Below are 27,480 nucleotides of genomic sequence, written 5' to 3'. Positions count from 1 at the left end.
CCCCCCCCCCACTTGTGTTCCCCAGTAAAGGCATAACCTTTCATACTGGAAGTAATATATAGCCAACATGACCAATAACATAGATTTTTGTGGGTTTTTTGGGCTGTGTGGTCATGTTCTAGAAGAGTTTATTCCTGACGTTTCGCCAGCATCTGTGGCTGGCATCTTTAGAGAATTACCATTGATAACTGTCACCCCAGTGGGTTTGTTTAATCCCCCTTTAAAGATTTAAAGTTAGCCAAGATGGTACCCATCACTACATACTGCAATAGCAAATTCAATAGGAGTACTTCTTTTTTACATGTCCTGGGTCTTCCACCATTCAGTTCTCATGTTCTGCTCTTAGGAGGAAGGAAGAAAAATATCTCCCGTTCCACTTTCTCATATCATATATATGTTTGTAACTTGTATCATCTTCCCTTGCTTGCCTTTCCCCCCAAAGTGACACAGCACCAAATTTTACAAACTTTCCTCATAGATTGAGGTGGCCTAATGTGCATCATGGCTGAAGGAGCAATTTGAAGCATTCCACTTCTGTCAGTCTGACTACTACAACAGTGATCCAGTGTGTTACATGCCCCATTCAATGACAGCATAGGAGGTATTATGGAGATACCATTAGGAATAAAGATATTTTTAAAAGGTATAGCATTAAAAGAAATCAGGATTATTTGGCCTATTTAGAACACACTGACAATCCTCTTTTTTTTAAAGAAAAGTTTAAGACTTTATTTTCATGATGTATTTCAAGCAATATAACAAAACATCGACCTTTGGAATACTGTTGTGGTGTTGAGTCTTACAGTGCATTCTCAAGTGTTCTATTCTAGCATCTCTTTGCTGTGAATCTGTGGGAAAAAAACATTTTAAGTGTGCAGATACCAACCCCAGACATGGGCTATTTGTGTAACTTTCCAAAATACAGTGTTATCAACAATTTCAAAGGGTGTGCTAGATCCAAAACAGACACCAACAGAAAAGAGCAAAAGGGACTAGTTTACAAGTATTTAGGCACAAGTACAATTATCAACTACTGAACACATTTATCTTGCAGAGCACAGCTTGAAGGCAGCAGGCTGTTTGCATCTGGCCAAGGAGTATCCCAACACTGGCATTTCTTCCCGTCTTGATTTTGAAGATACCATAATTAGCTATTAATTTTCTGTCGCAGATGTTCAACAAAATTATTGATTTCCATTGCAGTAGGTTTCTGTCTAATACTTATTCTCACTAAATACCAGCAAGCTGCCTTAATACTAGTTCAGTTTTAGCCCAGTGTTGTTTACTCTGGCTGGCAGTAGTTCTGAAGTTAGTATATAATTTGTTAGCTGACCCTTATAACTGGCCATCTCAAGACTGAGCTGGGGACATTCTGTGTGCAATTAACAGTGGTCCCTTCACCTTGAAAAAACTGGTAGCTATATCAGTATTGATACATAAGTATAGGCAAAAAGTAAAAATAGCCTATTCACTTCTTAAAGTAATATCCAGGTTGTCTTGTTCTGTACTGAATGTTAGAAATATTTATTTGTAAAGGTTTGGAAACTATTGTTTCAGTTTATTCTGCTAGAATTTCAGCAGCAGAGAAAATGTGATAGCTTGAGTATGCCAGACCTATATTCCTCCTTCCATGGGTTACATGCTGCAATGTAAAAGCAACCAGCAAAACTTGAACAGTGAGGAAGTTGGAGTTTGCTGTCCTTGGATGAACATATAGTTCCCACTATTGGTCCAAAGTGAGAAGACTAGAGGATTGGAGCAAAACAGCAGAGAATATCAGCCCCCAACAGTAACACATAGTGCTTACAAACTTGCTTAGTAAAAATAAATCACTAAATGATATGGGAGACCTCTGCTGAAAATTAAATAAGATACCTGCAGTCATTGCCTTAGGTGTTGCATATGCTAAATGTATAGAGATATGTGAAAATTAGTGGCAACTGCCAGGGCCAGCTTTTCTAAGCAATCTGCTCCCTTTATAGTATAGATTAAAAATCCATTCAACCTAACAGCATGGTTATTTTTGCATTTATACTTCTCATTAATCTATACAACACATATACAAGTTTGGCTGATAAATTAGCACATTTGCCAGATAACAGCATTTTTTCTTTACAGTGAATTGATTTGAGAGATAAGGCAATTTATCAGTTTCTCTTTAGCACTTAACAAAAAGAAATCCAGAACAGTCATATTTTCAGTAAAACGGCAGCCTTTGCTTTCGCAAAAATGAGTGCTAATACGGCATATGAGGAGGAATTTACAAATGCATCTTTTTGGCATAGCTGAATACAAATTTGTCAGCTTTTCGTTTTAGTTCATCACATATAATAGCATAGTGACAAAAGACTTAATTTTCTTGCGAGATAATTTCTGCTAATGTGCAAAATTTTGAAGAGTGCTGAAAAGAGATAAAGAGCATCCACACAGGCTACATAATTATTTAATGAAATCAAAATTTGAGGTGTATGTGCTATGAATAAATCTTTTCTAGCTGTCATCTAAGTTCTTCAACTATCGATTGAAATGGCAGTAGGTCCAGATGTGTCTAACCATGGGAATTATTTGTTCTGTTTTTATATACAGCAATAACCATGTTAATACATGGTTATTGATAGTACGCTTATATAATATTGGGATACTGTATTTAAGGCTTTTCAAAAACGTTAGGAAGTTCCAAACTAGATAGCATTTAGAAAGCACTGGGGTAAAGACTAACATGTGGGTCTTTAAAACCAATAGCGTAGCATTAAAAAGCCTCTTCATCTTCTGGGGCCTGAAGTATACAGCCACCTAAGTCAGTGCCTGTATATGAAGGAATTAGTAGTATCATTTGTAATCTACCCATCTGTTCCCAGTGATGAGATCTTTATGTCCTACAACATTAAATGTTTTCTACTTAACAAGATAGATCCAAGAGCAAACACAGATGTATACAGTATTAACTTCTAGGTTTCACATGCTTTACACTTAGAGACACCAATCTGAAGCACAAATACACAAGTCCTAGTACATTTTCCCTCAATTTGTACTTCTCTATATTACAAATACACTCTCCAGTCTAAGACTATTGTGATTTATACAGAATCTATACTACAAGTTAACCAAAATTACATGAAGGTGTTAAACTATGATGATCTACCATCTTCTGAAAATGAAATGTCTACATACATGCTGGGAAAAGATTAAGATAAGAGTCTATGTTCAAACAAGGTTGACTTGCATCCAAACCAATATTATTAATGTGATTCTGGCTTACATCCTAGCATTCATTATTATTACTACCAACATGCCTTGGAAGTGTTGTACAACTACCCATTAAAATGGTCAAAACTTATAACAACTCCAGTGTTTTTCATTTTATACACAAGACACTTCACAATGTAGTTCTAATTCTGTATACTTGGATGCAGTGCCCAAATGATTGTGACAAAAACATGTGCTGTAACTGATGTCCAGTAAATGAAATATAGAGAAGAAGTTGTGATGTAGCTCAGATTTGCTATTAAGTCGTCAATGCTTATAGAGTCAAAAGAAAGCTTTCTCACATCATTCACAGTCTTGTTGTAAAGATAAGATGGATGCAGCTTGGGTAGAAAACCCATGGCCCCTGCCAATCTACTTTATACATTAGGAAACCCCAAATAAATATGATTATTCCAGATATTAAGAATAAATGAACAATTATTTTCTTGATTGCATTCATAGAGCTAAAATAAAGTGATGTTACAAGTAATTACAAATATACAGGTTCAGCATTCTTTGCAAATAAATCCAGAGGGGTAGCAAGAAGCATTGCTTTTGCCTTACAGGTTGCAGTGTACACAGATGGTCAGAGAACAAACAGCATATGGAAAGGAAAGCATGAAAGGCCATGTTTACAATGCTTCAATATCACAAGCACATCCATCTCACCAGTTTTTCCCCCCTACATTATTAATGAAGTAGATCTTTTAAGGCAGAAGAGAGACATTCTGTAGATCTCGGTGCTAATGGCTCATCACACTCACATGGTTTCAGTGGTCGATGATGAGGTACTTTTTTTCCTGAAACGAGGTCTAAGGCTCCTAGGCGGTGCCTGTTGAAAACAAAACACATTGTATTGACTTGTCTTTCCATTAATTTAACTGGCACTGAGGAATGAATAATTTTGTAGGCAGTTAGCACATGGAGATTTCCAACAACAGAATGGATCTAAGGCTCAATTTCCAGAAAATCTTACTGGAGCAAATTTAGTGTTTGGCAGAAGCACGGCCTTCTGCTGTGGTATAACACCTCCATTTATGTTACAAGGACGTAGGTGCAAATGAAGTGTTCCCATCACAGAACCAATATGGATTATAGCAATGGCATCCAGTGTTGGAAGTAGAAAAGGGTGGATCACATGCTTTATTAGACCTTGTTAAACTGGTGAAGTTTAGCTACACAAGAGAAAATGATGGGGAGTCAATTTAACAGCATACTGAAATAATTAGGAAGTGCTGTAATAAATCCATATTACCACTAGCTCCTTTTAAACATCATAGTTGCAGATATTCCTTCAGGTAGGAGGTATATAAATTGATAAAATGTCAGCAGAGGATCCCACACAAAGAATATATCATTCATATATTCCAGGCAAGTCCTGTTTTAATCTCTTACCTTGTTTACTTGCTTTCTTCTCTCGCCAATACATGTATGCACAACATCTACCTTTATGCATTTGAAAAAGTAGCTATTTGGCTTTTAATGCTCTTATCTCACTGCCTCAAATTTGCTTGTATAATTTAAGCATGGCTGGGGAGTATGCATTAGATAGGTGAACAACAGGAATAAAGTTGCTATTTTATATGTAAAGTAGTATGTCACTATAAGAGACCTTGAGTTTTGGACTAGGACTTACATTTGGATCTCTGCCTTTTCAGCCACAGACACCCACTGGGTGACCCTGTCACACTCTCTCTAATGTGGGGAAAGGCAATGGCAAACCTCCTCTGGATAAATCTTGACAAGAATAAACTATTACACTACTGTTAGATGGCATCCGATGATGATAATAACACTATGTATAAAATAAGCGGTACAGCTTCCTCCTACAACACTTGTTAACTAATTTTCTATTTACTGCACTCACATGTGAATATATTCTCGCCAACATCCCAGTCCATATCTGATACTAGAGCACCAAAACACACTATATTTCAGCGTGTAATAAAATGCCTTCTTGTTCTTGAAACAATTGCACCATAGCTATAGTGCAGTTATTTTAAGTGCATGCTGCTGCCTCAATTATGTTTACAGACTACAACATGGAATTAAAAAGAACAGCTTGAGTTGGCATTTGCTAACACTTTTGATTGTATCGATATCTAATGTTAGAAAACATGTCTAAACCAATGAAGCTGAATAGATGAACAACACTTCCATTTTGTTCCATGAGCTACAAAATATTACTTTTTTTTTTTAAAAAAAGTAGAATTTAATAAATATCTTAAACTCGATGGATTAAAAGTTAAAATGTTTTGAGTTACCAATGCTTTTGTTATCAGTCTTGGTGGACATCATTCTACTATATATAAATCTGGGACAGGCTCATTATGTTGCAAGAGTAGAAACTGTCCATTACCAGTTTCTCATTTTTAGGGCATATCTCTAATATCATGAGGTCTTGGAAGCCATTATAGCTACTGATGGCTGTGTTTCCTGCCAACTATGGCTATTACATGTATTAGGAGAAGCTGTAATGCACATAGATATATAATAATGTAGTACTTGTACATTACCCCATTTCACAAAGCCTTACTTAGTAGTAGTATTTAACATAATTACTTAGCATTCTGTTCTTTCTCAGCAATAATGCTAAAAGCACAAGATAGCAAATGGAGAGCTACTATAGCCACTTCCACAGATCTAGCATCTCTGCCACCATAGCTGTCACTACTGTCACCGCGTGTTGTCCATGAACTCATCAACAAGAAGCAATGCAAGGAATAGCTCCAATAATGTCATGACACATTCCTTCCCCTACACACAAAGCAGAACCACTACTTGTAAGCATTTACAAATGCTGTGGAGCACCTTGTTAAGCATGTAAGCACCTAAGTGCAATGAAGTACAGCCCAGTCACTTATCTTTATTATTAAATTACAGAGTGCCTGGCTGACAACCTGTTTAGTTGTGGCTAGTGTGTGTCCACCACACAGAGGCATCTCAGAAAATTTGAGGTTCAGAAAGTGTTTGTAGGTAATAAAGCTGGATTTGTTACTGTTCAGATTCAAAATCTATTACTTATAAAAATAGGACATGGTGATCTTTTTTTAAAAAAATCTACATGCATTTAATTAAGTAATTTAATGAATTTCAAGCAGTGCTTGTTTTATTAAGTTATAATACGGTCAACCTGGGTAACTTGTTTTTGTGTATCTTCAAGTCGTTTCCATCTTATGGCAACCCTAAGGCGAACCTATCATGGGGCTTTCTTGGCAAGATTTGTTCAGAGGACGTTTGCTATTACCGTCCCCTGAGGCTGAGAGCATGTGACATGCCCAAGATCACCTTGGGTTTCATGTGGATTTCATGGCTGAGCTAGGAACCGAACCCTGGCCTCTAGAGTTGCAGTCCAATATTCAAACCACTACACCATGCTGGCAAGGTTTTGCCAGTTCCTTCTTCTGAAATATAGCCAACAGCACCTAATATTTATTGATGGTGTCCCATCCAAATACTAACCAGAGTTGATCCTGCTTAGCTTCCAAGATCAGACAAGATCTGGTGTCTTTAGAGCAGTGGTCCCCAAACTGTGCCCTTTAAGAGATTTTGGACTTCAGCTCCCAGAAGCTTTAGCCTTGTTGGCCAATAGTCTGGGATTCTGAGTGCTGAAGTCCAAAATCCCTTAAACAGCACAGTTTGGGACCACTGCCTTAGAGTATTTAGGATCTCATAGCTTCTCTAGGATTCCATAGGATGTTGTCATGGAAGTTAAAGTGCTATAACTGTGTAGTGCGAAAGGGCCCAAAGTTACCTAAGCCTTATTTTCTATACTGCATAAACAGTAAAGGGCTAATGTAATATCATATAGTGTTTACTGTCACAGTTTAGGCTTCAGGCATGCATACTTTGCCTTATTATTTCTACTCCCATCTTCCTTCACAAGGTGGATCTGGACCCAAACCATAGGCACATGTGGCCACCTAGTTGCACCTGTTTTCCTGTAAGTTATTTCAGGAAGGTCCTATGCATCTTAAGATAGGCATTGCAAGGAACTGGATGTGTTGAAATTAAATATTTACAATTTTATAACCAGATCTCTGATCATGCCAGAGAAGTGGTTTTGTGACTTTTATTCCGAAAACAGGATTGAATTCCATATCTAAAGTCAGTTTTGTGTGCATTCCTTATACACTTTTGTACAAAACCTCAACTGAAGCTTTCAGATATTTGGTTGTCAAAATTAAAATGTTCAAAGGATATAAAGTTGTATGTTGTTAATGCGTGTGTGTATGTACAGATACAAATGTGTTGATGTCAGTGACCCACATGCGATTTTGCTACTTGCTTGTAGAAGTGAATTGAGGCTTAGTGAGGAAAAGTCTAAATCTGTGAAGTCTAAGACTGGAATCCTGTTGGTGACTTATGTCTGGGTCCTTAACCTCAAATGCCACACCTGCACCAATTCTTACACAAATATTGTTACTTTGGCCAATAGGAGCTTGGCTTATGTTGTTGAGTAGTAAAATATGTGAGACCATGTCTTTGCTGGTTACACAGCACAGACTATAAATGGGGAGCCTTAACAGTCCCCATGCTTTTGTGGATGAGTACTGAATTTGAATTTTTCTTCAAATGAAGTTTCTCAGTCCTAGAATATAGCCATGGCCATTCATATACAAACCTTTTAAAGATTTCTATTTACTATTTTTTATATAAGGACATTTAATTCCTCTCATTCAAGGGACACACCTCAGTTCTGAAAAGATGTTCCTATGATGACACAGTAACAATTTCACATGAAACAAAGAACCTATTGTGCCGATGAGGGTCAGCAGATTTTTCATTGCAATTTAGGTGGCTGTTCGTGTTTTTGAAGCCTGTTTCCCTTATGGAAATACCTCAATGACTGGCTCCTTCGTCTGAGGTCTTTTAGTCTTGGATGTACAATCCAATGAGTCCTTCTCATCATCATCTGAGAACGCAACATCAGTTGGTTCACAGTTTGCATCAGGTGGGTTTGCAGTGTTTGCCTCACTCTCTAGTTCAACCACTTATAATGGCCATTTAATCTAAATGGTGAAGAGAAACAGGACACGGAAAGGTCAGACGAGACTTGGGGTCACCAGACTCACATCAGCTATTGCCTGGCCAATGCATTTTCCAAGGGTTAATAATATCAATGGGGTTAAAAGGCACACTCCAACAGCAATGGCTTTGTCATCAATAAATAAAAATAACTTTATTTATTGTCAGTTTGGGAAATAATCTATTCAAGACTGTTTTTAGAAGTCTACTTGCTTCCAATTGGCCGTTTGTTGATTTGAAGCCACCCAATCTTATATTATTAAGGCACCTTATGTGTTTTACAATTTCTTTTCTAGAGAAAATTAAATTTTAAGTTGGTGTCCTTTCTTGCTGATCAGGGAAGTAGGAATCATTGAACACAAATGTCCTTAACAGTGATGTGGGATAGTTTTCATTTACTTTCTTCTGAGTCTCTAGGCTGCAAGATTTTGTCTTTGGTGAGTCAACTCTCAAAGTCCCTTCAAAGAAATGAAGGCAATTCTTTCACGAAACAGTCAATCTTCTGGAGGCGTTCCAAATGACCCATTTTTATAAGTACTGATTAATTAAACTTCTTCATTTCTATTTAATAAAAGCCTGCTGTTTGAAGGGAGATGGAACTTCAGGCTGATTAATTTACAGAGATCTGATCTCCCAGAGAGTTTTCTTTCCTACTACTTATATGTCCACTAATTTCCCAAGCATTTCAATATAGCTGAAAGATATACTGTCCCCCCCAAAAAAATCAAACATGAATCCCATATACTAATTTGCCCCCTCCCATTATTTATAGTACTTCATCTTTCCCTTTCCCAATTTAGTAATTGATTGCTTAATGCTTTTTGAACATTTATACCTCACACTGTTTTAGCTTTAAGACTTACATTATAAGCCACCTTTGGGTTCCATATTGAGAGAGAGACATGATATAAATTAAGTAAAAGAAATACAGGCCTGTTACAGACTGCCAAAATAAAGCTGCTTTGGGTCTCCGTTCCTAAGCACTGGAGTGCAGCTTTGGTGCAGCTTCCGGACTCTTAGGACCCATGCATCATTTAAACAGCATACCTCCAAAGAGACCCAAAGCAGCTTTATTTTGACAGTCTGTAACAGGCCACAGTAGTGTCCTCTAAGTGTGTTGGACTACAGTTCTCATTATCTCTATGATGGGAGTTGTAGATCAGTGTTTCAAAGGGCATCTGGTAAAAGAAGGCTGATGTAATGCATCTGGATTATACGGGTACATACAGCATATCCAAACAAAATGTTTCTGTTAGAAAGGTTACTGAATGTACCACAGTGTAAGTAAAATTATACTTGAAGTGAGTGTTATTAAATCTAAAGAATGGGAAATGGAAAACTCAAATTGTGAAAACTAGTCAATGACTAGGAAACCTATTTTAAAGCTTTCTTCTGAAGATGCAATAATGTTCTGTACTCTACAATTCCCCTCACTAAGGGTGAAAGCATTTCCCACTTCTAATGCTCCTCCCCACTAACAACATTCATAAATTGCAAATAATGCAAGGATAAGGAGGTATTTCTTTCCCTTTACAAGTTGTGCTGGTTTTTCTTTCACACAGTATGCTGGTTCAAGAACACTCTCCAAGCATTTCATAGGAAACTGCAAGACTACACCAAAGTTCAAAGAGACCCAGTAAAGAACAGACAGATTTGCATGGGTAGAATTATTACCCTCCCCTAAGGGCCTTTCTGTAGATTGTCTGGTCAGAGGATTCCTTTCGGGCAAGCATTACAATTGATCTTCTGCATGGATAATTAGCTCAGAAGGTGGAGCTGTAGTCTGTCATTTTAAGATCTTGTTTTCTTTTAAAAACTAGTCAGAACAGGGATTTGGAGAAGGTAAAGGGGGTGTTAAAATTAGAAAGATGACCATGGTTGATATGTTGATTTCTTAGACTGTGACGTTCTGAATGTTTATTGTGAAGTAAATCTGATGGAAGATGCTGATAAAAATAGGCATCTTGTCACAAGCCTGCCTCTGTCAGGCAGAACAGACCACCTCAAAAGGGTTTCTTGAAGCCGACCCTGAGAAAGCTGGATTGGGGCAGTGGCAACCACATGCCATGGCCCCAATCTGCCATTTTGCAGGCCCCAAAAGAAGTGGCAAAATGCCACTCCTTTCTGTGCCAGCAAAAAGTCAGCTTTTTTTGCCCTGCTGAGACTTTACGACACTCCTGCAGCATGTGGCGTGTAAATGCTGCGTTGCCAGAGCATTCAAAAGCTGGCCCATGTCTGGGCAGCCGGGTGGTGTGAAGCAGGCTTCTGGGCATCTTGGGGGTGTGCACTGTATGCACATCACGCCCCCAAGCTGGCTGGAAGCTGGCTTTCTTGGCCCGTCTGTTTCGTCCCATAGTAAACTAAGTAAAGGTTTATGTACAGAAGGAAAGTAGAGAAAATCATCAAGATCAGATTCAGAGGTGATACACACTAGGGCAAGCCCCATATGCACTGATGGAATGTGTGTGAAGTGCCTGTGACTATATAGGAATTCTAATGATTAGTAGCAAATGGAATGAAAATCAAAGAAGCGTCTCTATTATAGTATACATATATAAAGGTATGGTGTGGCCTCATTTGAAATACTATGTGCAGTTATGTCACTTCTTCTCAAGAAAGTTATGATATAGCTGGAAAAGATGTATCAACTAAAATGACCAAATAGTTGGATTACTTCTCCCTTTAGGAGATGCTGAAGAGTTTTTCTTTTGAAAAGACGTCAAAGGAGAAAAATAAAAATTCAGAATTATGCTTTCAGTGGTGAAAATGCTGAAAGAAAGGACTTCCTCCCTCCCTTTTTTGAAATAGAACATGGAGTCACTGAATAAAATTGGCAGTAGAAATAGGACAGAAAGTCCCCCCCCCCCAATGATTCATAAACATAGATACTGAATTCATTGTTTTATATGGAGATGACCAATGGAGTTAGGCAAATCAGTGGATGACAGATAAATTTACAGTTACTATCAATGACAGTAAATGGGAGGAAACCCATTGTTCAGAGGCAATGTGATAACAGTCAATGAAGGGGAAGCAGCAGAACCTGGCGATTGACCTAATATCTATCTTCTGAGATTCCCAGAAGCATTTACTTGGTTATGGTTGTTAAGAAGATACTGGAGAAATCTTGGTCTCATGTACTAGGACTCTTCTTAGGTACCAATTAAATGTAGAGCAGACATCTGTGCATGACTAATGTAACTGTATCTGATGACACCACCCTTGCAATATGTGCTCACATTAACTGCAAAAAGAGTGTCTTTGGGGTAAGCACCAAAGTCAATATGTGCTACAGTTGCATTATTGTAGAGTAAAGTCATATAAAAATGTCTTACATTTTATGGTACATGGTTACGATTAAAGAAAGATAAATTAGTCAGCAACAGCTACCACATGCTGCAAACATTTTAGGACTTGAGTTGTCTTACACACTGCAAGGGACACTTTGATCGGAAGAAAACCAGACAAGCTGCGTGACTGCAGCAGGGGTGGGAATAATGTAGCTTTTCAAATGATACTGGAATGTAATTTGCAGGATTCCTCATCATTGGAAATTGTAGATCAGCAACATCTGGATTGCCACATGATTCCCACTCTAGTGTTCAGCCACTCTATTGCTAAGTAGAGAACCCAGCAAACACTGCCATATACACTGTACACAACAGTCTCAAATCTAAGTCAACAGAGTTAGGAGGTTGAATCATTAAAATAAAATCTGGAAAGCTGTGATTAGGCAAGCATTCTATGCCACACCAAACAGTCTCGCATCCTGTATATTATTATATTGTTACAGGTAAGTTATTTTTGAGTTGTGCAGTGCAGTCCTATCTATGCATGGAAACAAGTCCAATCATGCAAAAACACTTACATCAGTGTCCGAAAATATTTACATAAAGAAGGAAAGAAAGAAAAACAGTGAACAGAAAGCACATGTCAGGGAAAAGTTATGGCGTTGAAGTACATTGTTATTATATGGAAAAGAGTTGTTAAACTGTGAAGGCGAAGGCTTTCATGGCCGACATCCATAGTTTTTTGGGGGGGTTTCGGTCAATAAAAGAACTAACATTATTCAACAAGAGTCACCAGTAGAATTGAAAACATGAAATAAAATTATGGCTAGGTTTTGTGAAAACAAAGTTTACAAAACTACTCTGCACATTCTGTAGTGATCACAACGTTTTGAAAAAGTTACATAATGAAAAACATAAGAACAGATGAACTTACGCTTACTAGACAAAACAAACTAAACAAAATCCGAAACCGAAGTGTAATGAAACTTGGAGATAATATCATGAATATATCTAGTTTTCCATAAATGAAGCCTGTCAAATTTTGTTCCCAACTAATAATGTTTTTAAATAACAATACTGACAAATTAGAAAAAGAGATGAATGAGGTTTCTTCTAAAATCAAAAGGGAAATAGTTTGGCTTTTAAACTGCCTTCTTATTAGGGCACAAAAACATAACAGAACAATACCTCGATAGCAGAAGATAATCCGAACAAAAACATTTTTACAGCACAATAATAGAATAGTAAAACAAATACTGGAACTACAACAAACCTTAATCTGTTAAACAATTCAGAATCAATTTGGAGCAACATGCTATTGATACTACAGGCACTAACATTAGAGTTCACGGCAAGCCATTTATTTGTTAAATTTGTTTCATACATTCCAGTTCCACTGCCCCACCAAAGGCCCTTGACTTTCAGTCCAGGATTTACAGCTGGATGGACAAAAGGCACCCCAAGTTCAACTTCTGAAACTGAAAGTTTTAGGATTCTTTTGGGAAATCAGCCCCTCTGAGCCCCTTCTATGCTTGCAATTCTATCCAAATCTTGCTTCAGGTGACAATAGGTTGCATGCACTGTTCAGGTGGCTATTGGTTCATCCTGGGCAATGTTCAAAAGGGCTCTTGCTTAAAGCACCTATACAGCTTGAATCTGCGTTATTTGAAGGACCTTATCTCCCTATATGAGCCCTTACCTATTTATTTATTTATTTATTTGATAGACAAAAGTCAGACCAAACTGACAGAAAGCTTTGTTGGTGCTGTTTACACTCAAAATAGGACCACTGTGTCTGTGGGAGCAATGGTGACATGTTATCTCTGCCAAGGATATTATATGGGTAAAATATGGCTGTTGCTTAAGGTATGGAACTCAGATGTATTTTAGAGGCATTATATAAAAAGCTTTGTCCATTTTGGAGATGGCGAAAGAGGCAGCACTAGGACTAACAGCTTCTGTTCCAAAGGACAATAAGAGAATGCAAAGAAACCATTCAAGGAAGCGAGCTGAGCACAGATCAAAATTACACATGAAAAGGCAGTCAAAATCCATGAAATCTATGGGAATACTAAAGGAAATGAGCTAACATAGGCCAGTTGCCTGTCAGGGGACACAAGTTTCTTGTAACACGTTCGAACAATTGTTGGCTCACGATTAAGAGTTATATTTGTTTTAATGGCTTGCTCCCCAATCAGTTTGAAAGAGGATGCAAAATCAAGATTGCAGCCTGGACCTTTCTGAACCACAATTCCCAGAATCCAGCCAGTATGGCCACTGGGAAATTATTCCCAAAATTAACTTTTCTAAGCTCTAACCGATTATTTTTGCATGCCTTCAAGTCATTTCTGACCTAAGGTGAACTACTGTAGGGTTTTCATGGCAAGATTTGTTCAGAGGAGGTTTGCCTTTGCCTTCCTCTGATGTGAAGAGAGTATGACTTGTCCTACTTCGCTTATTAGGTTTCCATGACCGAGCAGCGATTCAAACAGCTGTCTCCCAGTGCCCTAGTCCAGTATTCAAAACCACCACACCATGCTGGCACTCCTCTGAACAGTACACCATCTTAATTTAAGCTAGCAATGAGTTTAGGTTCCACTGGTCAATGAGCTATCTGTTGATGGTATTTGTATCCCTAAGAACTACTCCGTGTCAGTGGGGACATCAAAGACTATGCCAAACTTAAATATTAAATCTATTAGTAAAGATGTCCTTTGTACAACACTTGAGAAAAAATTAAAACAGATCATGCCAGTCTTAGCCACACAGGTCAGTACACAGCTCATTACAATGCAGAGCAATCAAAACCGCATGCAGCAGTGCACCATAAATCTGTCACTTTGTTGTCAGTGCTACAAAACTGAGTTTGTGCACAACAACCACAAGGCATGGGAACTCATATTTACCAAGGATACATGTTTTACAGAAGAGGAATCCAGCACTCACCTTGGACAACTCGGCAAACTGTACAACATGCACACTCTGGAAAAGGAGCCACATATTAAAAGCTGACCATGCTATATGAAGGTGGGGTGGGTGATTTTAAGGTGCAGAAGCACTTCAATATCTTCAAGGATATTGAACTTCCCCTCCCCATCCATGAGGGCTCAGTTCTGCCCCACCTACCCAACAGATAGGAAAAAACATGGATGGTCATACCTCCTCTTATTTAATTGTGGTGATGGGTGCATGGATGCACCAGTATGACCCGCATGCACACACCAGCAATGAATAAAATGGTATGTGGCAATCTGTCGGTGCTCTAATCCATGGACAGCTAGCCTACTGTTATGGTAGGCCTACTGTCTATGATTTACCCTGCTTAGCTGGGCTGGAAATAATGGACCACATACATAAGATGCACTTTGGCTTTAGTATCAGGCTCCAAAATACAAGCATAATCTTAGAAACAGGATTTTGAGGGAGGAACAGGTGAAGGAGGCAGCTGCTTGAGGAAAAAGAGAAGGTCAAGAATTAGGGGGACACCCCTCATCTGAGGTCATTTGGCTCCATACCAAATTCTCTGGGTTGATATGTTGTGAACACTATGGGTGTTGCTGTGGTTGAAAGGTTGCCAGCTGTGCTCACAACAGATCAATTCTGCAGTTTTTCCTGCTCTCAGCTCCACAGGCCAGTGATGAAGTAGTATGTGATGCAGGCCAAGAATATATGCAGGCGAGAATATACATTATGATGTTTGAGTGATGCTTTAAATTCATTTTTAAGTACTCAGAGAGCATGGCAGGAGCATAAGCAAGAGAGAAGGACTGAATCTGTGAATCAGGATTTGAATCATTGATAAGTTTACACCTGCATTGCAAGGGTAGGGGAAATAGGACTCATCTACAAAGGAAAAAACATGGTGAGTCTTGTTTACAGGTGCTTTTGAAATATGTACCCCGCATGCTTTGTATATTACACAAACCCTATGTGTAGCTGCTCTGTACATTGCAGCAACGTCTGCAAGACAGCTGCAGTGAGCCTAGTCAGCACATTGCTGTGGCTCTGAATAGATTAACATAGAATGGAGAGGGACGTGTGACAGTGACTTTTGACATCTCCTTTTGGATATTAAGCTGCCTTCATCATTACTACACAGTCTTCGGTACTACTAGCTTTCTCATATTTTATACATAAACTTGCTCATAATTCCTAAAATTCCTAGGCAATGTAGAATAAATTTATTTCTGAAACTCAGCTACCTTTATAGTGGTAGCTACACTGGCTTTAGCAAATGATATGACATTTACGTGGAGCTGTGGCCGATGCAGTTCACATTACAAAAATAAAACCACCTGTTACATTTATTTTGGCAAGAGAGACCAAGCAATCCTTATCACCAAATTGCCCAGTTAACAATAATCAGAGTTCTTCAGTCATAATATCTGCAGGCAAGGATCACAATGTAACTTCCAAAGGAAATTTATATACTGTACACTATATTAAAATTCATAGATAGATAGATAGATAGATAGATAGATAGATAGATATTTACCTGGTGCGGTCCAGGTTGATGCTGCTAATTTTGTTTATGATCTGATTTAAATAAAAGTTTTTTTTGTACAGTGCTGAAACAGTTTTCGCTTTCCTTTCCATGGAAAATGGACCCAAACCAGCAACCTCTCCCCCAAAGTGAAATTTGTCAATTGGTCTCAAATTTGCAAGGAAATATTTGGGATTTCAGGCTACATGTAAATATCACCTTTGGCCAAAGCCAGTTCTAAAGTATGCAATCTAGAGCAAAACACACATAAATATCATGTGTTTCAGGAGGTTTCCGAAGTAGCTGAAAGAGCAGGTCCAAAATTTTACTACAGTCTTTGTTTTTTTTCCCTTGTTAAATAACATATCAAGCCTGGTGACTGTGATCAAGCATGTGAATTCGTATAGCATAGACAGGCAGACAGACTTACTGACTTTTTCAATTACAGTTTAGATAACATGGCAGACCACTAGGTTCTCAAAGAAAAGGGATTGCTCTATGTCTTTTATATATCTTTTAGAAGGCTTATGTCTAATATGTCGTGTAGGGTATAATCTAAAATGCTGGATGGAGTCCAGTTTTGGTCATGCTTAGAGCAGACCCACTGAAATCAATGAGACTGACTACAGTCATGACTAACTTAAGTCCCATTGATTTCAATGAGTCCACTTGAAGCAGGAGTAAGTCTGTCTACAAATCTATGCTGAGAAGAGTATAAGAAGGTGCCAGGAGATGGCTAGCAACCAGTGATTTAATTACTAAAAGTGCGCCGCATCGTGGTATTTACATTTTTCAAAAACACAACGGTTAATTACATTTAGGTAATTTAATAACCAGACATTCAGAAAGGGGCTAAATCAAAATGTGAATAAGGAAGTGTATTTGCCTCCTGTCATTGCTTTGATCAAATTAAGCATGATGGTTCTGAGAAGGAAGGCTTCTACCTTGGTCCAGGCCTCGGAGGTAGAGAGGAGCTGCTGGACCTCTTACCCTTTCCCTCCACCACTCCCTTCTCCTTTTGTGTTGTGTCTTTTTGATTGTAAGCCCGAGGGCAGGGAATCATCTAACTAAAAAGATTGTATGTACAGCGCTGTGTAAATTTACAGCGCTTCATAAATAAAGGTTAATAATAATAATAAGGCTTCTACATGTGGAGGATCTCTATCTGAGCCAGAATCCTGGAAAAACTTCAGTCAGGACAGGAAAAATTAACAGCGTGCCCCCATCACACTGACCTGAACGTCCAATACTGTCTGATGCACGTTTGGATGTTTTTGACCGGCTCTCCTTGCTGCTTGATCGCACTGAACCCGATGAGGCAGGAGGAGGGGGAGTCACTGTGCTGCTGCTCTCTCCTCGAATTGTTGTGAGATCTTGCATGCTGAAGCTCCGAAGTCTCTCTGATAAAGCTCCTTGGCCCTGAGGAGACAGGCAGAGAGAGAAGGGAAATAGCTTTTTAGCAATCAGTTTATCATACTTTTAGATGCCTTAGAGAAACAAGGTGTTTGAAGACTTGTGAAATTATACTAAAGCAGGCTACTGATGCTGTTCTTCCCATTGTTTTTAAAATAAAACCTCAGTTTTCTACTTTAGTAGATGATATATGTTACACATATACATCTATACATGCATGTACATGTATATTTCTGCCTGTTTAGAGCTACAGACTAGCTCTTTACAACATTACTATACTTTACTACGGTAGTTCTTTCCTTTCTTCATTCAATCTACTTACATCCAATATGTAAACCAATGAAACAGGTTCCTATTAAGAAAAGGCTATGCTCCTAGGCTGCTGGTCTAGTTGTGATCCTCATATATTTTTTACAGCATTAATTAATACATCTATGACAGTTTTGGGCTTGACAAATAAAGTAAATATACACATTATAATAAAGTAAAACACACACATCAGTTGAATCATAAGAAGCTAAGCTCATGCAACATAATAAAGTAAATGTTTCAGTTCCCATTTTTTCTCTTCTGTTATTCTAACTTCAGAGATTAATCATCTTATACAGTCAGCCCTTCTTATACACTGATTTTTTATACACGGATTCAAGCATACACGGTTTGAAAATGTTCCAAAAAAGTATAAATTTCAAATATCAAACCTTGATTTTCCATTTTTTTTATAAGGGACACCATTTTGCTGTGTCATTATATTTAATGGGACTTGAGCATCCACAGATTTTGTTATCCACGGGGAATCATGGAACCAAACCCCAGCGTATAACAAGGGTCCACTGTATTTATCATATCCCCTCCTGGATAACATTAAAATAATGAACAGCAGCAATGTTAAGTTTAGGTGGAACATATTATTCCCACAAAAACAGTTCTGATTTTGTATACATTTATTTCATATTATCTGTTTTCAACATCTTAACATAATGTTTCAATTCAGCTGCAAGGGCAACACCTCAATTTAACTAAGGACTGCTTTTGTAGAGGTAAATGTTTGTAAAAATTGGAAAAATTCTACTACAAAATATGATCATTGTTGTAAGTGCTGGTGTACAATACTATCTACATCATTCAGAAAGCAGAATACAGGATCTAATGGATGTTTATAGCCTAATGCTTTTGTCATTAACTACTGATTGTCCTCCAACATCTTGCCATAGGACATCCCCACCAAACGTGATAAAATCTCCAACCATCAACGAGATTCCTATTTATTTTATTTGAGTCATAAACTGCCTAGACATACCTTTTAAAACAATTTTCTGAAATGTACAAATGTACATACTTAATGCATAATCCATGTTCTTTATTTTATATCCCCTGTACCCATATATACATTAGAAAAGACTAGGGCTGTATTTACAGGGAGATCTTAGCTTGACTTTTAGCTTAATTTGTAACATTGACCCTGTACAGATAGGCCAAAATAAAGCTGCTTTGGGTCACTTTGGAGGTATGCTGTTTAAATGATGCATGCATCCTAAGAAGCCGGAAGCCATGCCAAAGCCACACTCCAGTCCTAAGGACAGTCTGTATGGGGCCGTTATCTATCTAAGTTCCTTGATGGTAAAAATTCTGGATCATACATGCAATATATTTTATTTGAAGAAATTAATCTGTATGATTCAAATTCAATTTGATTTTGAATGAATAAGGAAAATATTGAAATTGATAGGGATATTTATACATACAAAGCAAACTATAAATTTGGTTATAAATATAAATAGCATTTACACAATATAAAATCTACAAGATATTTATACACCAGTTTCAGTACAAGAAGAATGATATATTATGTCATTTTCTCCTAAACATTATTCACAAATGTACACATATACTGTATGAGTGTGTGTATGCGCCTCTAGATTTATGATTTTCTTACCCTAGGCAAGAAAACCATGGCCTAGGGTTTTCTTAGGCAAAGAATATTGAAGTGATTTTGCCAGTTCTTTCTTTTAAAATATAGCCTGGTATTCATTGGCAGCCTCCCATGCAAAACACTGTATTTAAAAATAACATGCCAAGCTCTGTTCAATATGCTACGCATCAAGCACACAGTATGCTACATCAATGCTCCTGAAGGGAGGGCTTCCTTGTTGAGTCCACTGCCAAGGGCAGTATCTTGCAGTACTGAAGTCACTTAGTTAAGGCAGTCCTCATTTGGTTTGAATGAGAGATCTGTCAACGCTCTGGAATTCCTGCCTGGGGAAAGCACACTTAACTGAACACCAAACTCCATTTTCCTGTCATTGACAATACTCTGCAAAATTAAACTAACATTCAGTAGTATATGTCAATATTTATACTGATCCTTCCAGAGTTTGAAAATTTTTTTTTTTTTTGACTACAGCTACCAGAATCCTTCCGCCAGTAGAGGCCATGCTGGCTAATGATTTATGGGAATTGCAGTCCAAAAAAGGCAATGTTTCGTCCTCTGGAACCCTCCATTAAACCATGTTTATTTTTGATGGTGAAACCTGAATAGACTTTGAAGCTGAATATACAAAAGCCTCAGAACAGAAATCAAACCAATATCAGTATTCCATTGATTAGTCCTAATGGTGACTGCAGGTACTTGTTTTAGTACTAAATACTAAACTATGAAACATGCTAATCTTTTTTGAAATTACAGTAGTTAGTTTAGGGGTTAAGAGAAACATCCACAGGGTTACCTGCCATTCCTTCAGGTCCAAATACAAGAGAAAATGAAGGAACTGGGTGATCTATCAGATGAAAAAGAAATCCCATTGTGGCAACACATGACAAAGACCAGCTTCGAGGAAGTTCTACAACAGTAGTGATGAGGAATTTAGTTCCTTCAGATGTGTTTTACTACAATTCCCACAATCTCTTTGCATTACCCATGCTGCTTTGAATGATCAACCAAAACATCTGGAAGGCCAAAGGTTCATCACCCATTTTACAGCAAGTATGGATAAAATGACAATTAGACCAGGTGGCTGAAGGAATTAGTGTTAAATGCAACTGGGCATTTCATTTCAAACAGACTGTGAGCACAATGCAGGAAGGATGTTGCACATGCAGCAACATGATATTTTTGTGGCTTACATGACAGCCAAATATCTATAGCCCACTAGTAGGTCTGGAGTAACAGTGCAACACAATACATTACACACATAGGATGGAAAGACTTTCAAGGACTATTTGATGTAATTTTCAAACCTTGCTATAACATTATTCCATTTTATAATTTAAAAAACGAAGTACAGAGAACCTCAACAAAGGATCAAATGGTAAATCCATAAGAAATCTAATCATAAATTCTTAGGTCCTACATGCAATATCACTTTGTGTTCAGGTTCGAAGTAATGCCTACAGAACTAATTAACCTAATTAGTAGGCCATGAGCAAATGCTTTCTCTAGTTAGGTATCTAGACGTATTTGTTTTCTACAAAATGTACCCAAGCTGTGTAAAAAACAACTAACCAACAGAACAAAAGACTCAGTTCCTTTAATAACTTTATTGCATTTGTTCAGAATACTGTGATGAGATTTTAATTTCTTGACTCACACTGGAACACTAATTCATTCGCATAAACTGATTGTTTATTACAATTTCTTTATTCTTTGTTAACAATGTAATTTTAATCATTGTAAATAAATACAATAAAATATTTATAAATGAATAGTCATTGTTGGCATAAAATGATTTTAACTTTCAACATATGTCTTGTATTTTGTTTTCAAAGGGAACTCATACTGGGGTGAAGTAGACTGGCAGCTTGGAGCAGCCTCTAGCCACTCCAGCCCCGGTTGACCGCCAATTGGTGCAGCATTGAGGTGACCAGTTGGTCTGCTCTGAAAGCACCCCACTACTGCTGTCCCAAATGGGCCACCAGCAAAGAGCAGACTTTCTCTGCTCTTTCTGCTGGTGGCCCAAGGCTGTCTTAGGCAGCCTCAGACCAGCTTCTGGCCACTCTGGGGATGTGCATCATCTGCACCCCCCACCCCTGAAGTGGCCAGATGCTGCTTTATTTGGCCCATCTGCTTTGAGCCACTGTTAGCTTTCTTTAAAAAGGCAGCCAGTGGGAGCATTGATTGAAACTTCTGGATGACTGGGAGACTGTGTTTATAGTAAGAGTGTTCACTTTCATCTCTTTAAGCTTCCCTCAAGAGGACTTTATAAAGGAAAGGTGGAAGAATTCAAACAACTATGTATGGAGCCATGATTGCCACTAGTTATGAACAACAATAAACTGTGTTAGTGTAATGTCACCATCTTATCCTGCATTGTTGTACTGGTTACCTTAGAAGCTGCCATCACAGCAGCTGTGGCTGCAACATTGAGACCCCGCTTCCCAAAGTGCACCAAAGCATCGTAACTTCGATCCTTTGCTTGGACTAGGCAGTCATCTATTTCCTGTCACAAAAAGGTAAAACAAAAACCAAAATAAACACAATAATTCTCAAAAGGAGATTTCCAGTTACTAAACTGTTCTCTTCTTTTTGCTTGGAATTAGCCAGAGGACAGGTGGAGACAATCTTCATTACTACCTTGTTTGTGAGCCTCCAGATGACCTGTCTCCCTGCTATTGGAAATATAGTAGACCTACCATATTGGCAGGCTACCCATCCACAGATTGAAGCTCTTGCAGATCACCCTGCCTGATATTAGTCAATGGCTGTGCATACGGACACACGCACTTTGCCACCCTTGACTAATATGGACTTCAGCTGCCACATTGTCCACCAATCCATGGGGTGTGGGTGGCATCAAACCCCCATGGATGGGAAGGGTGTACTGTAGAATTATGGAGTCAATTGGGCCTTGTCTTGAAAGTCAGTCCTTCTTTCCTTAATAAGGAGCAGGGGCATCAATGGGGATGGGGGTGCAGCCCACCCTGAGTGACACCCCAGAAGAGGGGTAACCCCAATTGGGTCTTCCTCCTACTATGTCCCCCCCCAGCTTTGCTATGGTGACAGAGGCTTCCTCACAAGGAGACCTCTGCCACCTCAGCAAAGGAAAGGGCCTAGCACACCCTTTTGGACATCTCCAGTTCCCCAAATTACATTGACCTCATCCCAATAAGTGCAGTTTTTTAGAACTCATATTTATGTGAAGCAGGGTTTTAAAAATTCACTCAGCAACTCTTAGTTATGGAACACAAAGAAAGAAACAAAAAATGAACAGACTGAAGAAAAACATGAACATCATGAAGTGAAAGTAAATAAAGTAATTTGTGTTAAACAGCACAATCTTGTACATATCTACACTAGATAGAGTTGCCAGAATGAAAACTGGAGTGAGCTCCTATAGTGCTATGTAGAAGAGGGAGTTTCAACTAGTGTTGTTTGTCACACAACCAGTTAACAATACCTGATGAAATTCATTCTTCTAAACAACCACTAGGAATCATACAGAAACTGTCTCTAATTTTAACACTGGTAACCCACAACCTGAAGCACAGTCCTGCTAAGTTCAATGGAGCTTATTCCAAAACAAGTATGCATACAAGTGCAGCTTATACCTTTTCAATAATCCTTGCTGAAGTAGCAAGAAACACTTGCAATTACCTTTTCTTTTGAAGACAGTGTTGGGTGTACGAATTTCCTATAAAGCAGGCTGGAGCCCTTTGTGTATGGAGACAACAACCAAGCTACAAAAGCTATTTTCAGTTCATAATAAAATGGAAACCTACAGGAAAAGCAAAAGGATATATTTACTTTTGACAGCAGTATAAAGGTATGTATTTCCTTCTCATCCATTATCAAGAGGAAGCAGAAGGGCTAGGGCAAGAAGACATAACAGTGTAATTTGGCACACCTTGGAAAGAGCTTGGAAATGTTGCTTTTTTGACCACAACTTCCAGTTCTTCAGTCAGCATGGCCAGTGAACACAATGGAAGGATATTCTGAGCAATTTAATCCAAAAAGTTGTTTTTCCAAGACCTAAATTTTGTTTATGCTGTGATGGTTTAGTTCTATATGGGGATGCACAGAAATGGGTGGATTGTTTGTTCCCATGCTCAATTTTCCCCATCCTGCTCCTTGAGAGCTTCCACAAACACTCAGCACAAGCTAAGGAACTAGTAGTGCTTCTAGATGGCACCAATATTCAGTGCCTTATTTTTTATATGATGCAATCTGACCTCTAAGTTTTATTAATCTTCCTCTTTAGGTCTATCTTTCAAAACAATGCAATATACTACTAATTTTTGTGCGTGATCTGTGTCACCTGCAATTCATGTTCTAAATTTCCATCCTAGATTAAAGTGGGGGGGACCTGTAGTTCAAAACAGTTTTAATGCTCAGATTTAGGAGAAATACTCCACCAATTTTCTTGACTCCACCAATAAATTCACCTTTTTCTGTCCCATAAAGAAAATGATAGAAAGAACTGGCATTAATATGTATGGGCTAATAATTGAAAACAAGATACACAGAGAGGAAACTTAAACCACTTTTACATGTTTTCATCTGCTTCCTTCTTAAAGATTCCTGTTCTTGAATTCTCTTCTACCACTGTTTCCACAGTTTTATATTTTATCTGCTGTTCTCATCTCAAACAGTTCTCAAATAATTATTCCCATGTATGCTTTTCCTAGGGCCACTTGTATTACAAGGCAGCACAAGCTTGGACCCCATCTTTCAAGGGACACTGTCCAAGCGTGATTCATCTTTTAGTGGTTTTACAATGCACATCTACAAGTCTTCTGTTCCATGACAGGGGGACAACTTTAATTCTGGGTCACTCGACAGGCTTACATCTACTCAGTTTGAACACTTGCTGGGACTCACCTTCTTCCTTCCTTTCCCCTTTCTTTTTGTTTCTGTCGGCTCCTTTCCAACTTCCCATATTGTCACTGCCAGCACACTGCTCACTCACACCCACTCACCAGCCAACAAGTGAGCAAGTGATGGCTATGGAAGGAACACTAAGCTCTGTCCAGCCACAGCTCTGAGACCAAATCAGGATGGTTGTGGGTTTATTGGTGATGCACTTCTCTTCCCGACCAATCTGTTTTAGATTGCTGGGCAAGGGCCACTAAAATAGATTGGTGGGGAAGAGGAGTGCATGTCATAATGCTGGAGTATTAGTATCAATGCTTGTGTGTAGCTCTATGTTTCCTTGACAAGAGGTGATATCTTCCACACAGGAACACTGATGCATAGCTTTATCGGTCATTTGGTCAGTGTGTCTGTTAGAAGATGTGACTTCCCATAACCCCTCCCTTTCTGGGGGTTCAATAAACTTTATTGCCCGTTGTTCAGTCTCTTCCTCTCTCTGCTCCTACCAAGCATGGAAGCAGAAACCAGTTTGTGCTACTAAAGATGTTTTTCTTCTTACTTACACACATGAGAGTCAGCTCTAGGGACTCTTCCACCAAGTACAGTTTTCTCTACAGATTAGTTATTTTTGTAGAATCTAGATGTAGCAATAAAGTAAGTTTCTTTTTACCTACCAATGTATCCTGTTTATTTACCTGAAGTTGAGATCTAGTTGTTTCTACCAAATATCTGTGGAGTACATGCTTGTTGCTGCTAAACTGATTTAACCACAAATAACCAAAACAATAATATTTTCTAACATATAATACACAGGCCAGCAATCTGACTGACATCGCTTGAGGATGGTCTACAGCTGCTTTTGACCATCTTACTGTGAGACCTCTCCTGCAACACAGCTATGCACTATTACAATAGGAAAGAAAGAACATTTCTGTGGTGACCTAGGCATGTTTAGCAACCTCTCTGTTCCATTCCCATTCTCTCACATACTCTTTCTTCAATTCATGTATTGTCCCCAGGTTTAGGCTCAGACTCAGACAGAAGCAGATATAATGCTATCCACATGTGGGGGTAGAACATTTTTAATTTGTCTTCAGAATACCTGGTAGCTCTTTCTAAAAATCTACACTTTACTAAGTATCGGTACTGAAAACAGATTGCAGCAGCGGGGTTCAGATTTCCAGCCACAGCCACAGCCCTTCACATTAAATGCTTTGCGACTGTTTTTCCCAGCACAGCATTTTCCATCCTGCTGACATTGCATTTCCTCCTCCAACCCCACTGTGACACCCAAAACAGGCACTTCCAACACAGGAAATGCCCAGTATCCATAAGTATTCTATGCACCTGGTGTTACTGAGCTTTCCTCCTAAATACTGTATATACTTTCCCCTGCTTTTGTTTTATTGATGAACAAAAGAAGACAGAGTCTCAACTGCATACTAACCAGCAAAGAAAAATGTCCGTGAATGTCTCTGCTGTTGTGAAGAGTGCAAATATAATCCAGTACATCATCCATTTTACCTAGAAAGAAAGCATTACTTGGTTATAAGCGAATCCTTATTCATCTCTCAGTTGGACTCCTCCAGATGGGGCAAACTCATCAGGAAATTGGTGGCGTTTGTTGCTGTAGGTTTCAAAACTAGAGGTGATTTAAACGCCAAAAGGATGTTTCTATTATCCTGGATTATTTTCAGGCAAATCCCAGCACCAGGTACAACACTTTATTTCCACCCTGAGTTTCTTTTAATTCTGAGACTTACCAGAACAACAAAGCTCTCTTCTTTTCCAATGGTACTTTTGCATTAGAATGCTAACTCAATGTGTGTGTGAATTTAACAGAAAGGAAGAGAAAAAAACTACTGTCAGCAAATCATGCTGTTTTATTTTTAATTTTTTTAAATTGGAAGGCCCCTACTGCAATCCAAGAAATTGCTCTAGCAACCCCCACAAAAGATTTGAATGGGTGGATATGGAGACAGCAACTGACAAAACCCAACAAAGCTGTAGGAGGTATGTTGTAAGAACTCCATATTCATGTTTCTGTAGACGAGACAGAAGGAGGTCCTTAACTATTGTGAGCATTACATTACATATTGTGAGCATTATATTTAAGAAACTTCAAGAAACTCGCATTCTTCTATATAGGCTATGATGGCTAGGGCTGCTGGAAGTTGCATTTCAGCAACACTTGGAGGGCTGCATAATTTTCACCCCTGCCTTAGGGCTAGAGCCAGCCTCTTTGGAGGAACATTTACATTCTGGATTTAAGCACTAAACTGCTTTGGATTAAACCAGCAATATAAACCAGAGATAACCGACATTTCAAAGAGAGATCATGTAGAAATGCTGACATGGCACGACATTGGTTATGCTTCTAACTGAATTTCATGGAATTAGACTTATAAATTCATAAATGAAATCTGAAACTTCCTTTGCATGAGTACTGAATATTCTCTGCGCACTGATATGTTAGAATGTGTCATATAAATCTAATCAACCTATGCTTCTCCAGTAATAGAAGGATGCAGAAGCTATAAGGAGATGTCCTTACATTACATTAGACCTTCTATTTATGTGTCTCTGTGTTGTGTGATCCCCTCCTGTACAGTACTGAGAATTTTTAGCTGTTATCAATTTCAGCTTGGCTGTTCAGTCTCCATCTGGCATTGCCTTGTCAATATCACCATCATGTTTGCAAGGACATCCTATATATCCACTTTGTGTCATTATTCAGGATTACTTTTGGATCAGCTCTGGTTCAGAAGACATATTATGTCCGTAGGTTATTATGTAAAATGTCACCCTGAATAGAAAGTAACTACTGTACAAAATTAAATATCTTGCCATTTAATGGTTGCTTCCTGCTTCAGATGAAGGTTAAGAGGTGACTATACCACCCTCACAGTATTTGTGGTGTGTAGTTCAGTGACATACAGCTAGAAATACCATGTTCTCAATTATTTATTTATAGTATTTTTACATTAATAGGTACCTCAAATTATTAACTTTGCCTTGTTCAAGAGGACTGAAAGAAATTGTTGCAGACATAATCAGGAGTATTTTATGCATCTGAGTGTTCTGGAAAATCATTACAAAAATACACACTGGACTGGATCTTGATCAAGGCCCAAAACAGATGGGCAAAGAGCACTGCTTTTGAGCTAATCTGAGGGTGTGGTGTGCAGATGACACATGCTCCCAGATCGGCCAGA

The 27,480-nt window shown here is 38.4% G+C and overlaps 1 protein-coding gene across 1 annotated transcript in view; it reads right to left on the bottom strand.

The window, feature by feature from the left end:
* Positions 1-702: 702 nt before the first annotated feature.
* The window catches only part of REEP1 (receptor accessory protein 1), a 40,622-nt gene continuing 13,844 nt past the window's right edge, over positions 703-27,480 (bottom strand). Inside the window, exons 3-10 of the mRNA XM_042475973.1 lie at positions 25,713-25,789; positions 23,051-23,171; positions 21,783-21,896; positions 17,283-17,466; positions 14,511-14,546; positions 8,088-8,239; positions 4,011-4,078; positions 703-848 (exon numbers count right to left, since the gene is read on the bottom strand). Coding sequence (XP_042331907.1) covers positions 827-848; positions 4,011-4,078; positions 8,088-8,239; positions 14,511-14,546; positions 17,283-17,466; positions 21,783-21,896; positions 23,051-23,171; positions 25,713-25,780 — 765 coding nt within the window. The 5' untranslated portion in view covers positions 25,781-25,789 and the 3' untranslated portion in view covers positions 703-826. The remainder of the gene's footprint in view (positions 849-4,010; positions 4,079-8,087; positions 8,240-14,510; positions 14,547-17,282; positions 17,467-21,782; positions 21,897-23,050; positions 23,172-25,712; positions 25,790-27,480) is intronic.

Source organism: Sceloporus undulatus, chromosome 6 (assembly GCF_019175285.1).
Source record: "Sceloporus undulatus isolate JIND9_A2432 ecotype Alabama chromosome 6, SceUnd_v1.1, whole genome shotgun sequence".
Taxonomy (NCBI): Eukaryota; Metazoa; Chordata; class Lepidosauria; order Squamata; family Phrynosomatidae; genus Sceloporus; species Sceloporus undulatus.
This window is presented reverse-complemented; position numbering and strand designations above follow the sequence as displayed.